The sequence below is a fragment of the Hemiscyllium ocellatum genome, chromosome 7 (assembly GCF_020745735.1).
Source record: "Hemiscyllium ocellatum isolate sHemOce1 chromosome 7, sHemOce1.pat.X.cur, whole genome shotgun sequence".
Classification (NCBI taxonomy): domain Eukaryota; kingdom Metazoa; phylum Chordata; class Chondrichthyes; order Orectolobiformes; family Hemiscylliidae; genus Hemiscyllium; species Hemiscyllium ocellatum.
The window spans coordinates 95,934,457-95,947,982 of record NC_083407.1 but is presented as its reverse complement, the minus strand read 5'-3'; the positions used below and the strand labels follow the sequence as shown (position 1 = coordinate 95,947,982).

At 40.0% G+C, this 13,526-nt stretch overlaps 1 protein-coding gene across 13 annotated transcripts in view; it reads right to left on the bottom strand.

The window, feature by feature from the left end:
* The window catches only part of hdac4 (histone deacetylase 4), a 494,585-nt gene that overhangs the window by 212,090 nt on the left and 268,969 nt on the right, over window positions 1-13,526 (bottom strand). For all 13 annotated transcript variants that reach the window (XM_060827518.1, XM_060827517.1, XM_060827519.1 and 10 more), the window contains one exon: window positions 5,159-5,400. In XM_060827518.1, the coding sequence (XP_060683501.1) occupies window positions 5,159-5,400 (242 nt within the window). The remainder of the gene's footprint in view (window positions 1-5,158; window positions 5,401-13,526) is intronic.

The window sequence follows — 13,526 nt, the reverse complement described above, 5'->3', positions numbered from 1 at the left end:
GATTTGACAAGGTCCTTTATGGTAGGATGGTCAGAAGATTAAGTCTCACAGGATCCATGATGAGTTGGTAAGTTGGCTACAAAATTGGCTCATCCATAGAGACAAAGGGTAGTTGTAGAGAGGTAATGTCTGACTTGAGGTCTGTCCCCAGTGATTTCCCACAAAGATTAGTGCCGGACCACTATTATTTGCGATGTATGTAAATGATTTAGATGAAAATGTTGCAGACTGATCATTAAGTTTGCAGACAACACGAAAATTGGTAGATTTGTGGAGTGAGGAAGGATATCAAATGATGCAGCAGAATATAAATCAGCTGGAAAGTTGGGTGGAGAAATGGCCGATGGAGTTTAATCCGGACAAATGTGAGGTGATGTTCTTTGGGAAGTTAAATACAAGAGGAAATATACAGTAAATAGCAGAAGCATTAAGAACGTGATATCAAGAGGAATCTTGGGGTCCAAGCCCATAATTTCCTAAAAGTGGCAACACAAGTGAATAAGATGGCAAAGGCGGTGTATGGCATACTCACCTTCATTGGATAGGGCATTGAGTATAAAAGTTGGCACATCATTTTCCAGCTGTATAAGACTTTAGTTAGACCACATTTGGAGTAGTGTGCACTTCTGGTCCCCACACTATAGGAAGGATGTGGAGGCTTTGGAGAGGATTCACAAGAGGTTTACCAGGGTGTCGGCCTGGATTTGAGTGTATTAGCCATAAGGAGAAATTGGACAAAGTTGGATTTTTTTCACTAGAGTGTCAGAAACTGAAGAGCAATCTGATAGAAAAATATGAAATTATGGATAGGATGGACAGTGAGACTCTTTTTCCTCGGGTGGAAATGTCAAATACAAAGAGATATAGGTTTTAAGGTGAGGGGGAAAGTTTAAGGCAGATGTAAGACCATAAGACATAGGAATGGAAGTAAGGCCATTCGGCCCATCGAGTCCACTCTGCCATTCAATCATGGCTGATGGGCGTTTCAACTCCACTTACCAGCATTCTCCCCGTAGCCCTTAATTCCTCGTGACATCAAGAATCTATCAATCTCTGCCTTGAAGACATTTAGCGTCCCGGCCTCCACTGCACTCTGCGGCAATGAATTCCACAGGCCCACCACTCTCTGGCTGAAGAAATGTCTCTGCATTTCTGTTCTGAATTGACCCCGTCTAATTCTAAGGCTGTGTCCATGGGTCCTAGTCTCCTCGCCTAACGGAAACAATTTCCTAGCGTCCTCCCTTTCCAAGCCATGTATTATTTTGTAAATTTCTCCCCTTAATCTTCTAAACTCCAATGAATACAATCCCAGGATCCTCAGCCGTTCCTCGTATGTTAGACCAACCATTCCAGGGATCATCCGTGTGAATCTCCGCTGGACACGTTCCAGTGCCAGTATGTCTTTCCTGAGGTGTGGGGTCCAAAACTGGACACAGTACTCCAAATGGGGCCTAACCAGAGCTTTATAAAGTCTCAGTAGCAGGCAAGTGCCAGGCAAGTGTTTTTTTTCAAACAGTGAGTGGTAGGTGCCTGTAGAGCACTACCAGGAAAAATGATGCTCATTCATCAGGTGAACTTACCTTGTGTTGTGAGACTGACTTTGTCCACCTCAATCTAACACTGGCATCTCCAGATCAGCGAAGGTGATGGAAGCAGATAAGATAGCAAGGTTGAAGAGGCAATTTGACAGACATGTGAACAGGCAGGGAAGAGAGGGATCCTGACCATATGCAGATAGATGTGATTAATTTAAAATGGCATCATGGTCCGTGAAGACATAGTGGGCCAAGAGGCCTATTCCTGTGCTGTACTACTTTGTTCCTACGTTCTATGATTGTCACAAAGTGAAAACAAAATAACTGAATTGCCACTGCTTTACAAATTTTATAAAAAATACTGTTTAATTGAAACATATTAGTGCTAATTCAAAAATATCTTGTCAGGTCAGCAGTTTGACAGTTCAGAGGTATCAAGTGTCCAAAAAGTGGTAGAGATAGAGCTGTGCCACATTGGCATACATTCGGAACCTATTGCATTTCTGGATGATATAAGTGAACAGCATATGAATGGGAAATATAAGGGAACCAAGGATCAATCTTTGCAGGACTCCAGGTAAGAGTGGGCAAAGAAGCAATTGCAAATGATTCTCTACAGTTATTGAATTTCTAAAATGTCAATTAATTTCAATTATTTATGATTTAATTTTTGTATTTCAAACTCTTAATTTCCTTCTCCATCCACTCTCATCTCCAGTAACTGCAAGAAGTTCATAGATTTCTTTATCCATGTTCAAGATGATTCATTCAGCTGTCAATCCATTACCTTGCCTCCTGTACCTACAGGGTCAAACGTTCTCTAAGGCCTCAAACTGATCTTGAATCTTTATTTCATTTCTCTCCCATCTCTTTTGCCCTCTCTCATTTTGGCCAGGAGTCCTGCTCTGAACAAACTTATATCACCCCAATAAACTACCTACCATCTCATCTCCAATATCTCTTTCTGCTACAAAGTTCTTGAATGTATTACTGTCTCCCAAATGTACTCAGATCTTTCCCAGAACTCCCTGCATGATTTCTGCAGAACCAGAATGGTGGCAGAAGATTTGGGAGAGGCGAATATAGGCTTACAGAGCCAGAAGATTTGTCAAAATTACTGGCCAACTATTTGCACGATGATGTCCAGAGTGGGGCAGAAAGCAATACACAACCATAGGAAAACAGCAGTAAATAGGGTCAAAGAGAGGGAAAAAGTGCTATCAGGAAAACTTAATGCTCCCTTATTTGAATGCACATCATATTTGGAATAAAGTAGATTATTTAACCACGTAAATACAGATTAACGGGTATGGTCTTATAGCCATTAAGGAGGCATGGTTACAAGGAGGTCAAAGCTGGAAATTAAATATTTGGGGTTTTGTGACTTTTCAAAACATCAGGCAGGATGGAAAGGCTGGTGCAGTAGCATTGGTGGTGCAGGTTAGTTTAGTACGACGGCAAGAAATGATCCTGAATCAGAAGAGTTCATAATTCATAAGGCAAGAAGTAAAAAAAGAAAGAAGACAATGGAAGGAGTAAGACAACAGGCTCTCCAACAGTAGCTAAATGGTGGGACTGAGAATAAATCAGGAGATAATGAGAGCATGTAACAATCATTGGTGATTTTAGTTTTCACGTAGAATGGGACAGTCGGATTGGCAGAGGAAATTACGAGGAAGAATTCCTTGGGGCACTTGGGACAGGGTCATGGAACAACATATTGTGCACCCAGCAAAGGATCAGGCTGTTTTGGACTGGTCATGTGTAATGAAACAAGTTTAATAAATGAGTAAAAGATCCTCTCGGAAACGGTGACCATACCATGGGATAATTTAGCATTTACTGGAGATGGAGGAACTTGGTTTGGAAGCAACTGTGCTAAGCTTAAATAAGGGTAATTACAAAAAAAATGAGAGCAGATCTGGCTGGAGTGATCTGGGGAAGGAGTTTAGCAGCAAAAAATGGTTGAAGACCATTTAAGAAATGCTAAGTAGTCTGTTATTGCAAAATGGTAAAGTCTATTATAAAGGAAGTAGAGTATATAGAAATACATAATATGATCAAGCAGAGTTAGCATGGCTTCATGAAGGGGAAATCTGACCCTAATTTTGTATCATACTGAATTTATATAGAAAATCCTACATCTGAGAAACTACAGAACATTTCATTGGAACTAAGTTGTTCTAATTTAAAAAAGAATGTTCACTAATATGTCTACAGCATTCCCATTGTCACCCTGTGTAAAACTAACAAATCGTTGAAAAAAATGAAAAGAGGAGGAAATCCAGTTATTTGGTTTTTCTGACATTGAAGGTTATGGTGTACAAGAAAGCTACTGTCTAGCTAAGGAAACCTTTAGTCAGAATAATTGGAGTTCAACTGACTTCAATGGTTGGATTTAAAAGAGGTTGAGGTCCAGATGAGATTTGATCAAGTGTGCACCTTCGCACTGCCAATCTCTAAGCAATTTCCCACCATAATTCCAAATGAATGCGAAAGGCTTGCTTTGACTGAGATAGACTGCCACCAACAAGCAATAGGTGGCCAAATGAGGCTGGTCAGAATATAATTCAGTCAACTTTTAAGACCCTAGTTACACATTGACTGGACTAATCAGCAATGCAGACTATACATGGTGACCTGGAGAACATCAGAGAGGTAAGTGGCGAGGAGGTGGTTCAAATGAAGGACCATTTCCCATCTTTCAGCTCTACAACTGCTACTATGCTACCAGGACAGAGCTGGCCTTGCCCTGGAACAGTTGCCCCTCCTCAATCAAACCTAGGGAACTTACCATCTTGAAAAAATAAAACTAACTTAACTTCCCGTGTCCCTTGCTGGTTGCACACTCACACTATCAGTTCCCACCAGTCCACTGTGATCGATCAGATGGAAAGCCTGGACTTTAAATGGCTGGTACATTAAAAATTGCAGCGAGGTCGAGATCCAGAACTGGTCCCAACGTTCTGTTGCAATTCTGGATTAAATATTCAGCATGTAGCTGATGGACATCATTTCCCACTGCAGATACAGAAGTGTGTTGGGCTACTATTTAATTATCACATGTACTTCAAGCGCAAGACTGTTCTACATTTTCTTTTAAAAGTGTCTGCCCTATACAAAAATAAAGAACCAAAATAATAATTTTCAATTCACAGCATCAAGACCACTCATGGTCATTGTGGTATTATCATAATACACCTTTAACTCTGCAGTAATGTTCATCTTTATAGCCATACTGTGTTAAAAGAACAGGAAGTCATTATTACAGTTCTGTTTCCTTAAAATAGACTCAGATTGTTCGATATGTCATTCCCATCGCTTCAACGGTAAAACTTATCTTTTGATAATTCTTTTGTACATCTGTTCTGATATCTCATTTTGTGGTTCTGCCTTTTTATTCATATTGCTCATAAGCACCTTGAGACATTTTATATAATAACTCCATTTAATGTTGTAAGGAACACAAGATTCTGTTAGAAATAATCTATGACAATAGCTGAAATCAGAGTACCAAATTAACTACACCTTTATAGTTGAGTTCAGAACACATACACCATTACAATAAAAAGATCAAAGGTCCAGCTTGAATTGGTTAGTGTGGTTTTAATATCTTGGATTACCTTTATGTGCTCTTGCAGTTGGGCTTCATGTTGTCGTGAGAGCTGCTCATGTTGTCTCTGAAATTCTGCTATTAGAAGCTGACGTTGGATTTGCTGTTTTTGTTTCAGAGCAATGAGTTCTTGTTGTAGTTGCTGTTCTCGTACATTGGGGTCAGCAGCTGGCACTGGAAATTGATGGTCAAGGCGAAGATCCATTGGTGTACTGGGCTGGACTTGAGAAGGCAATGCTGTGCTTATATCAACTATAAATAAAAAATACAATATAATTAAAAATATTGGAATGCGATGCTGATTTTATCAGCTCCAGAATCATAAAGAAACACACCCACAAATTCAAAATCTCTACTGCTGCAGGTATAGGTACTGTCCAGTTTACACAATCTCCATTGTAAACAGATAAATACAATTGACTTCCTTGATATTCCGGAGTGCCTCTGGTTTTGAGAGTATGCCAGCAAGCAGTACGGTAAATCACAGGGCAGAATACGAACAGGAATACAAAACTAGTTCACTCTGGAACTGGACTCTAGTGAATTTTACACAAGGTAAATTTGTAAATGAGTTTGTTTGGATAAACTGAAGAAAGATTGACATTCATGCACACATTTGGGTTGTGCAGAAGCAGTCTGTCTATTTTGGGGGAGGACTGTTTAGACATTTCTATGTGACAGAAACAAAATGCAGTGAGACTGAAAAGACTAGGAAATTCTTGTGAATGAAGTTAATCAGAAAATAATTTAATCTCTAGAGTGTTCCAATCTACCTTACTGAAGACTTCAATCTTTCCAATAACTATTTCCTCAGGTAATTTGTTTTCATCTTCATTGAAATCTAAAAACTTTTCTTCCATTCCGAGAAGGTTTCATTACATTGTAAATCAGCAAATGTAATTCTCTAATTCAAAGAGGGAGGGAAACAAAGCTGGTGCTACAAGTTCGATAGGCTAGCATCTGCTACAGGGAAATGTTAGAAGCTAATACAAAAGACATTATAACAGGGTATTTCAAAAACTTCACTGTATTCAGGCAGAGTGAACATGGTACTGTGAAAAGGAAATCATGTTTAACTTTCTAGAGTTCTTTGAAGTAGTAACATGCTGTGGACAAAGTGAAAATGATAGATGTACTGTATTTATACTTCAATTAAGGCATTTGATAGGAGCTGCAAAGTTTATTGTGGAAACGAAATACTCATTGTGCAGGGAGTAACATATTGATAGGAACAGAAAATTGACTAGCTAATCAGGACCATTAGGTATAAATGGGTCATTTTCTGGCTAACAAGATGTAACGAGTGAGTGGCGTGCTACAAGGCTTTTTACAATTAATATAAACGACTTGGATGAAGGGACCAAAATGATGGGTGCTAAATTTGCTGATGAACCAAAGATAGATAAGAAAGTAAGTCATAAAGAGATCATAAGAAGGCTACAAAAATGGGCTAAGATCTGTCAAATGGGTGAGAATGTGGAAAAATATGAAGTTATCCTTTTTTTTAATTCATTCACTTGTAGGCCAGATCAGGTAAGGATAGCAAACTTTCTTCCCAAAGGCTATTTTCAGTAGGGACAATAAAAAACATTTTTTAAATGGTCAGAGGGATCTCAATGTCTCAGTCCTTGGATTGCAGAAGGTTAGCAAATAAATCAATTAATTAAGAAAGCTAACAATATTATTTATTACAAGAGGAAGGAATTCCAAAAATATATGCAAAAAGAGGTTCTGCTTCAATACACAGGGATTTGGTGAGACCACATCTGGAGTACTGTGCACAATTTGATTCAACGTGGTCTTCTTAAACAAGGAAATATATCATTGTATTTAAGGTGGGTTATTAGACTAATGCTTCAAATAGACAGGTATCTTATGAGTAAGGTTGGATTGACGAGGCTTGTAGCTAGAGTTTGGAAAATGAAGAGGCAACTTGATTGAAACAAGATGGTCCTAAGGGGATTTGACAAAGTAGTTGTGGAAAAAATGTTTTCTCCTCTGGAGCTTCTAGAACAAGAGGTCACAATTGATAAAACAAGGGGCCACCCATTTAAGAGATGAGAAATCTTCCCACAGAAGCTGTAAAAGGTGGTGGTAGCAGATTCCTTGAAGGTTTAAGGCAGAAGATGATAGATGTTTGACAAGTTGGGTGATGAGTTTCATGGGTAGACAAAAATGTAGAGTAAATAGATCAGCCATGATCTTCATGAATAGCAGAGCAACTCTTGGGCCGAGGGGTTAATGTCTACTTCTATTTCATATGATCAAAACCTCACAACAACAGTGACAACAGAATAGTTAATTATTGCTGAAAGAGTATTAAAAATAATATTGCCACTAATTAGATATACAGAAACATTGAATGTTCTTAAGATGTTAATGTGGAAATGACAGATGATGCAAATTTGATATCCAACTGGATCTCAAAATTGAAAGTCTATTAAAAAAAAGTTTCAGTAGAGAACAACTCAGCTCTGTTTAAATCTTGCAAGAAAAATTGCACTGTGGACGTGAAATGATAACAAAGTGCAGGAGAAACTCAGTAAGTCTCACAGCATCTTTAGAGAGAAGAACTGACTTATGGTTCGAGGCCAATAGCCCTTTATCAGAAATCAAGAAAAAAAATTGGATAGTAGGAAACAGTGGATGGACTGCTACAATGCAATCATGTTGACTTGAGGAATGTTAGCATTATGTATGGTTAAAACATCCTTGATAATCAGACAATTTATCTTTATCATGTTAATGTGGTGGGGACGGGTGTACTTACCACATTTAAAAGGCATCTGGATAGGCACAAAAATAAGAAGGATTTAAAAGGATATAGGTTAAATGCTGGCAAATGGAACTATGTAAAAATAGGATGTCTAGTCCACACGGGTGAGTTGGACTGAGGGTCTGTTTCCTTGCTGTATTGTGGAGGTGCTGGTGTTGGACTGTGGGGGGATAAAGTCAAAACTCATACAACACCGGATTATAGTCTAACACGTTTATTTGAAACCACAAGCAATCGGTGTCCCTGTTCCTTCCTCAGGCATCTCGTGAGAGAGAATACATCAGACACAGAATTTATAGTAAAAGATCAAAGGATTATTTCAAATATACCTGTTGGATTATAACCTGGTGTTGTGTGATTTTTTTTTACTCTGTCCATTCTGATTGACTCTATGACAATTGAGAAAGATTTTTGATCTCTCTCAAGGAAGTTGAAAGTTATTGGGTGGGGGACAGGAAAGTGGAGTTCAGGTCACAGTCATATCTGACATGACCATGGGGAACTTGAATAGAGAAATGGTATACTTCTGACCCTTTATTTATGATTTTAAGGGGACTCAAATCTGTTCGACACAGAGGAAGGCAATTTTTAAAAACAACCATTAACAACAAATCTAATTTCTGAGGAAAACAACATTTCAGTCTTACAAATATATATTGAGTGCATTTACTAGAAAATGTACAGAACAACTCTACATACATTTATCAATGGATTAAGAATGAGATCGTTATTATTCAAAGATATTCAAATTGTTGAACACAAGATAATCGCACACTAACCAAGGTTAAGAAAGCAATTCAATTCTTTGAATTTGCATTTGAAGCATAATTAATGTCAAGAAAAAAATGTTTGACCTTTTAAGGTTCATATATGACTCAATACAATTGAAGATCTTCCATTCCCTTAATGGAACAAAGTACGTTGAAGAGAATCTGCCACTGTTGAAAATACTAGTACGGTGGAGATTGTTGTGGGATAAAGAGAACTGCTTACATTTATGCCCATTTCATATGTTGTTTAATTGTAAAATTTGTTTATTTGTAACATCTTCTTTCACTATTGATTCTCATTCCAATGAACTGTTAGGAGGAAGAGCAGAGGTACTGACAAGGAAATTTCTTTTTAAATGGAAATATACACATGTCCTATGGCATGACTATTCCAAGGGGGCATTCTAACACTTGGTGGGTTAACCAAAACATGCAGTTGCATTCAGATAGCATCTGAGCATTCTTGGGCTTGGGACAAGGTAAGCAATAGTAGATCATGGGATTGTTAACCATAAGCTTGCTGTCTTTATTCAGTATGCATGTCAAGTCATTTCAAATACGAAACTCAGTGAAATTTTATCATCACCAAAATGTATGTGTTCTTGTTTGTGGTGGTGGTTAGGGTGGGGGATCCATTATTGACTCTTTAAGCAGCCCAGGAATAAGTGCAATCTCCCACCATAAAATCATTCCTAGGATGTGGATAATGCTAAGCAGGAAGCATTTACTGGCCATTTATTGAGCACATTCAGAGTCAAGTGTTTGATTCTTCTGTGGGCTAAAACTACATGTATTTCTCTTCTTAAGAGGCTATTAGTCAACTTTTGTTTTTACAGCAACCAGCACTCTCCAGTATTTTTTCCTGTCTATCCATAATTTAGTGAAGTTGCAATCTCTTGGTTCTTCATCTGGTATCAAAATCACTGCACAACTATCACCATAAACATTCTGTTTCACTATATGCTCGAGGGGAATAGTTTATTTTACAATATAGGAACAGGGCTCATGCTTTACCACATTATTCCACAGATTCTGTGGGCACTTAGACGGCAAATTGCAATCATCAATCTAAGCAGCTCAGCTGCCTCCACAGGGCACCCAGGATCTGTGCGAGTACAGTATGTAGCAGCAATACCCCTCAATCAGACTCAAGAAACCTTATTAAGCCAAAGATGGCCAAATCTCTGCGCAAGCACTCTTGACACTTTAAAAATCTGAAATCTGGCCTTAAGCCATCTTCAAATCTCCTAAATTTATTTAGGTTTTAAAAGAATTGGTAAAGTGGTAAACAGCTTAACCTAAAGAGGCAATTAGCCATTCAAATATTTAATGATGCTGGCAGATTCTGATTTCATTTGGTTTTTGGGTTTAATAACAACAGAACGGCACGGTGGCTCAGTGGTTAGCAGTACTGCTTCACAGCACCAGGGTCCCAGGTTCAATTCTAGCCTCAGGTGACTGTCTGTGGAGTTTGCATGTTCTCCCCGTGTCTGCATGGGTTTCCTCCAGGTGCTCCGGTTTCCTTCCACCGTCACAAAGATGTGTAGGCCAGGTGAATTGGCCATGCTAAATTGCCCATAGTGTTAGGTGCATTAGTCAGAGGGAAATGGGTCTGGGTGGGCTACTCTTTGGAGGGTCAGTGCGGACTTGGTGGGCCGAAGAATCTAATCTAAACGTTTGTGGTGAGGTCCAAAACAATGGGCTTTTTTAATCTTTCATCATTGAACTGGAGAGAACTTGACTCATTTGGTATGGAATGTCAACAAACAGTGTGACAATTTAAACACAATGGAGAAGTCGATAAAGTGTGGCACAGGAAAAAGCACAGCAAGTCAGGCAACACCTGAGGAGCAACACAATTGACATTTTGGGATTAACTTTCATCAGGACTGGGGAGAGGAAGGAGGGCTGGGAAATAAATGGAGGAGGGTTGGGGCTGGGGGAAATAGGTGGGCAAAGATAGGAGGTGATTGTGATAAATTGCTGGGAAGCGTGAAGTGGATAGGTAGGAAGAAAGATGCACAGGTAGGTCAGGTCAAGAGGGTGGAGCTGAGTCAGAGGGTTGGATGTGGGATAGGGTGGGTGGAGGTGGGAGGAGGTGAGATTGTAAACTGGTGAATTCAAGGTTTAGTCCATGTGGTTGTAGGCTACCGAGGCAGAAGACAATGTGTTCCTCCTCTAGTTTAGGCAGAGGAGGGGACCCAGAATAAACATGCCATTGGGGGGAACTGGGAGGGGGAGTTGAAATGGATGGCTTTAGGAAGGTGGGGTTGGTAAGTACATACAGACCAGAGATGTTCCTGAAATGTTCCAGAAGTTTGCGCTAAGTCTCTTTGATGTAGAGGAGACCACTTCGAAAGCAACGGATGCAGTAAATGAGGTTTGAGGAAATGCAAGTAAATCTGCTGGATTTGGAATGATCCTTTGGGGCCTTGGATAGAGGTGAGGGGGGAGGTGTGGGCGCAGGGTTTGTGCCTCTTATGGCAGCAGAGAAAGGTGCCAAGTGTGAAGAGGGATTTGGTGGGGAGTGTGGACCGAATGAGAGAAGCATGGAGGGCACGGTCCCTATGGAATGAAGATAGGGGTTGGGAGGGAAATCAAGGTGAAGAAGTCAAAGAAAAATGATGGTAAAGTGGAGTTGAGTGATGTCAGTATACAAGTGAAAACCAAGATGTATTTTCCAAATGATGCTATCAAACAACAAATAAGAGGAGCACAAGGATAGATCCTTAAGAGGAGCAGGAGGAGAAGCCCTTGCAGAAGACTTTCTGGCTGGAACCAGACGAATGCAGTCCCATCTAGTTGGATAACAGTGGAGAAGGTCAATTAGAGTCATAGAGATGTACAGCGCGGAAACAGACCCTTCGGTCCAACCCGTCCGTGCCGACCAGATATCCCAACCCAATCTAGTACCACCTGCCAGTACCCGGCCCATATCCCTCCAAACCCTTCCTATTTATATAGCTATCCAGTTGCCTTTTAAATGTTGTAATTGTACCAGCCTCCACCACTTCCTCTGGCAGCTCATTCCACACATGTAACACTCTCTCCGTGAAAAGGGTGCCCTTTAGGTCTCTTTTATATCTTTTCTCTTTCACCCTAAACCTATGCCCTCTAGTTCTGGAATCCCCAACCCAGTGAAAAGTCTTTGTTTATTTATCCTATCCATGCCCCTCATGACTTTATCAACATCTGTAAGGTCACCCTCCGATGCTCCCAGGAAAACAGCCGTAGCCTGTAACCTCTCCTTATAGCTCAAATCCTCCAACCCTGGCAACATCCTCGTAAACCTTTTCTGAACCCTTTCAAGTTTAACATCATCTTTGCGATAGGAAGACGACCAGAACTGCACACAATATTCCAACAGTGGCCTAACCAATGTCCTGTACAGCCGCAACATGACCTCCCAACTCCTGTACTCAACACTCTGACCAATAAAGGAAAGCATACCAAACGGCCTTCTTCACTAGGAGAAAGTGAGGACTGCAGATGCTGGAGACCAGAGTTGAAAAATTGGTGCTGGAAAAACATTTCACTATCCTATCTATCTGCGATTCCACTTTCAAGGAGCTATGAACCTGCACTCCAAGGTCTCTTTGCTCAGCAACACTCCCTAGGACCTTACCATTAAGTATATAAATTCTGCTAAGTTTTGCTTTTCCAAAATGCAGCACTTCAATTTATCTAAATTAAACTCCATCTGCCACTCCTCAGCCCATTGGCCAATCTGGTCAAGATCTTGTTGTAATCTGAGGTAACCTTCTTCGCTGTCCACTACACCTCCAATTTTAGTGTCAGCTGCAAACTTATTAACTCTACCTCTTATACTCACATCCAAATCATTTACATAAATGATGAAAAGTAGAGGACCCAGCACCGACTCTTGTGGCCCTCCACTGGTCACAGGCCTCCAGTCTGAAAACAACCCTCCACCACCACCCTCTGTCTTCTACCTTCGAGCCAGTTCTGTATCCAAATGGCTAGCTCTCCCTGTATTCCATGAGATCTAACCTTGCTCACCAGTCTCCCATAGGGAACCTTGTCAAACACCTTACTGAAGTTCATATAGATCACATCTACTGCTCTGCCCTCACGATCCTCTTTGTTACTTCTACAAAAACTCAATCTTTTGTGAGACATGATTTCCCATGCATAAAGCCTTGCCTTTCCAAACGCACGTATATCCCTTTCCCTCATGATTCCCTCCAACAACGTGCCCACCACTGATGTCAGGCTCACTGATCTATAGTTTCCTGGCTTGTCCTTACCACCCTTCTTAAACAGTGGCACCACGTTAGCCAACCTCCAGTCTTCTGGCACCTCACCTGTGACTACTGATGAAAAAAATCTCAGTAAGAGGCCCAGCAAATCACTTCCCTAGCTTCCTGCAGAGTTCTAGGGTACACCTGATCAGGTCCTGGGGATTTATATTTTATGCGCAACATCCAGCACTTCCTCTTCTGTAATATGAACATTGACCAACTTAGCAATGGCTGCCAATGATCTACCCATATTGGATTCTTTAGCACCACAAAAACAAGCAATACTCCTTCAAATTTCGAGGCTCCAGCCTATACCAAAAGTTATTTTTTTAAAATCTTGCATACTCATGGAATTTTACACCAGAAATGACATGCATTCCTTTCGTAGTTAATTATGGCACAATTTGTATTTAAGACAATTTAGGAACTTTTTTAGGGTTGCAGATAAACAGATTTGATTTTGAAACATAAATGCTTGACATTTGGAAATTTTTACATGATACTGCCATTAGACAGTAATACAGATTTGCTGAAACATAAAACATTTAAAAAAATAATATTCACTGATGA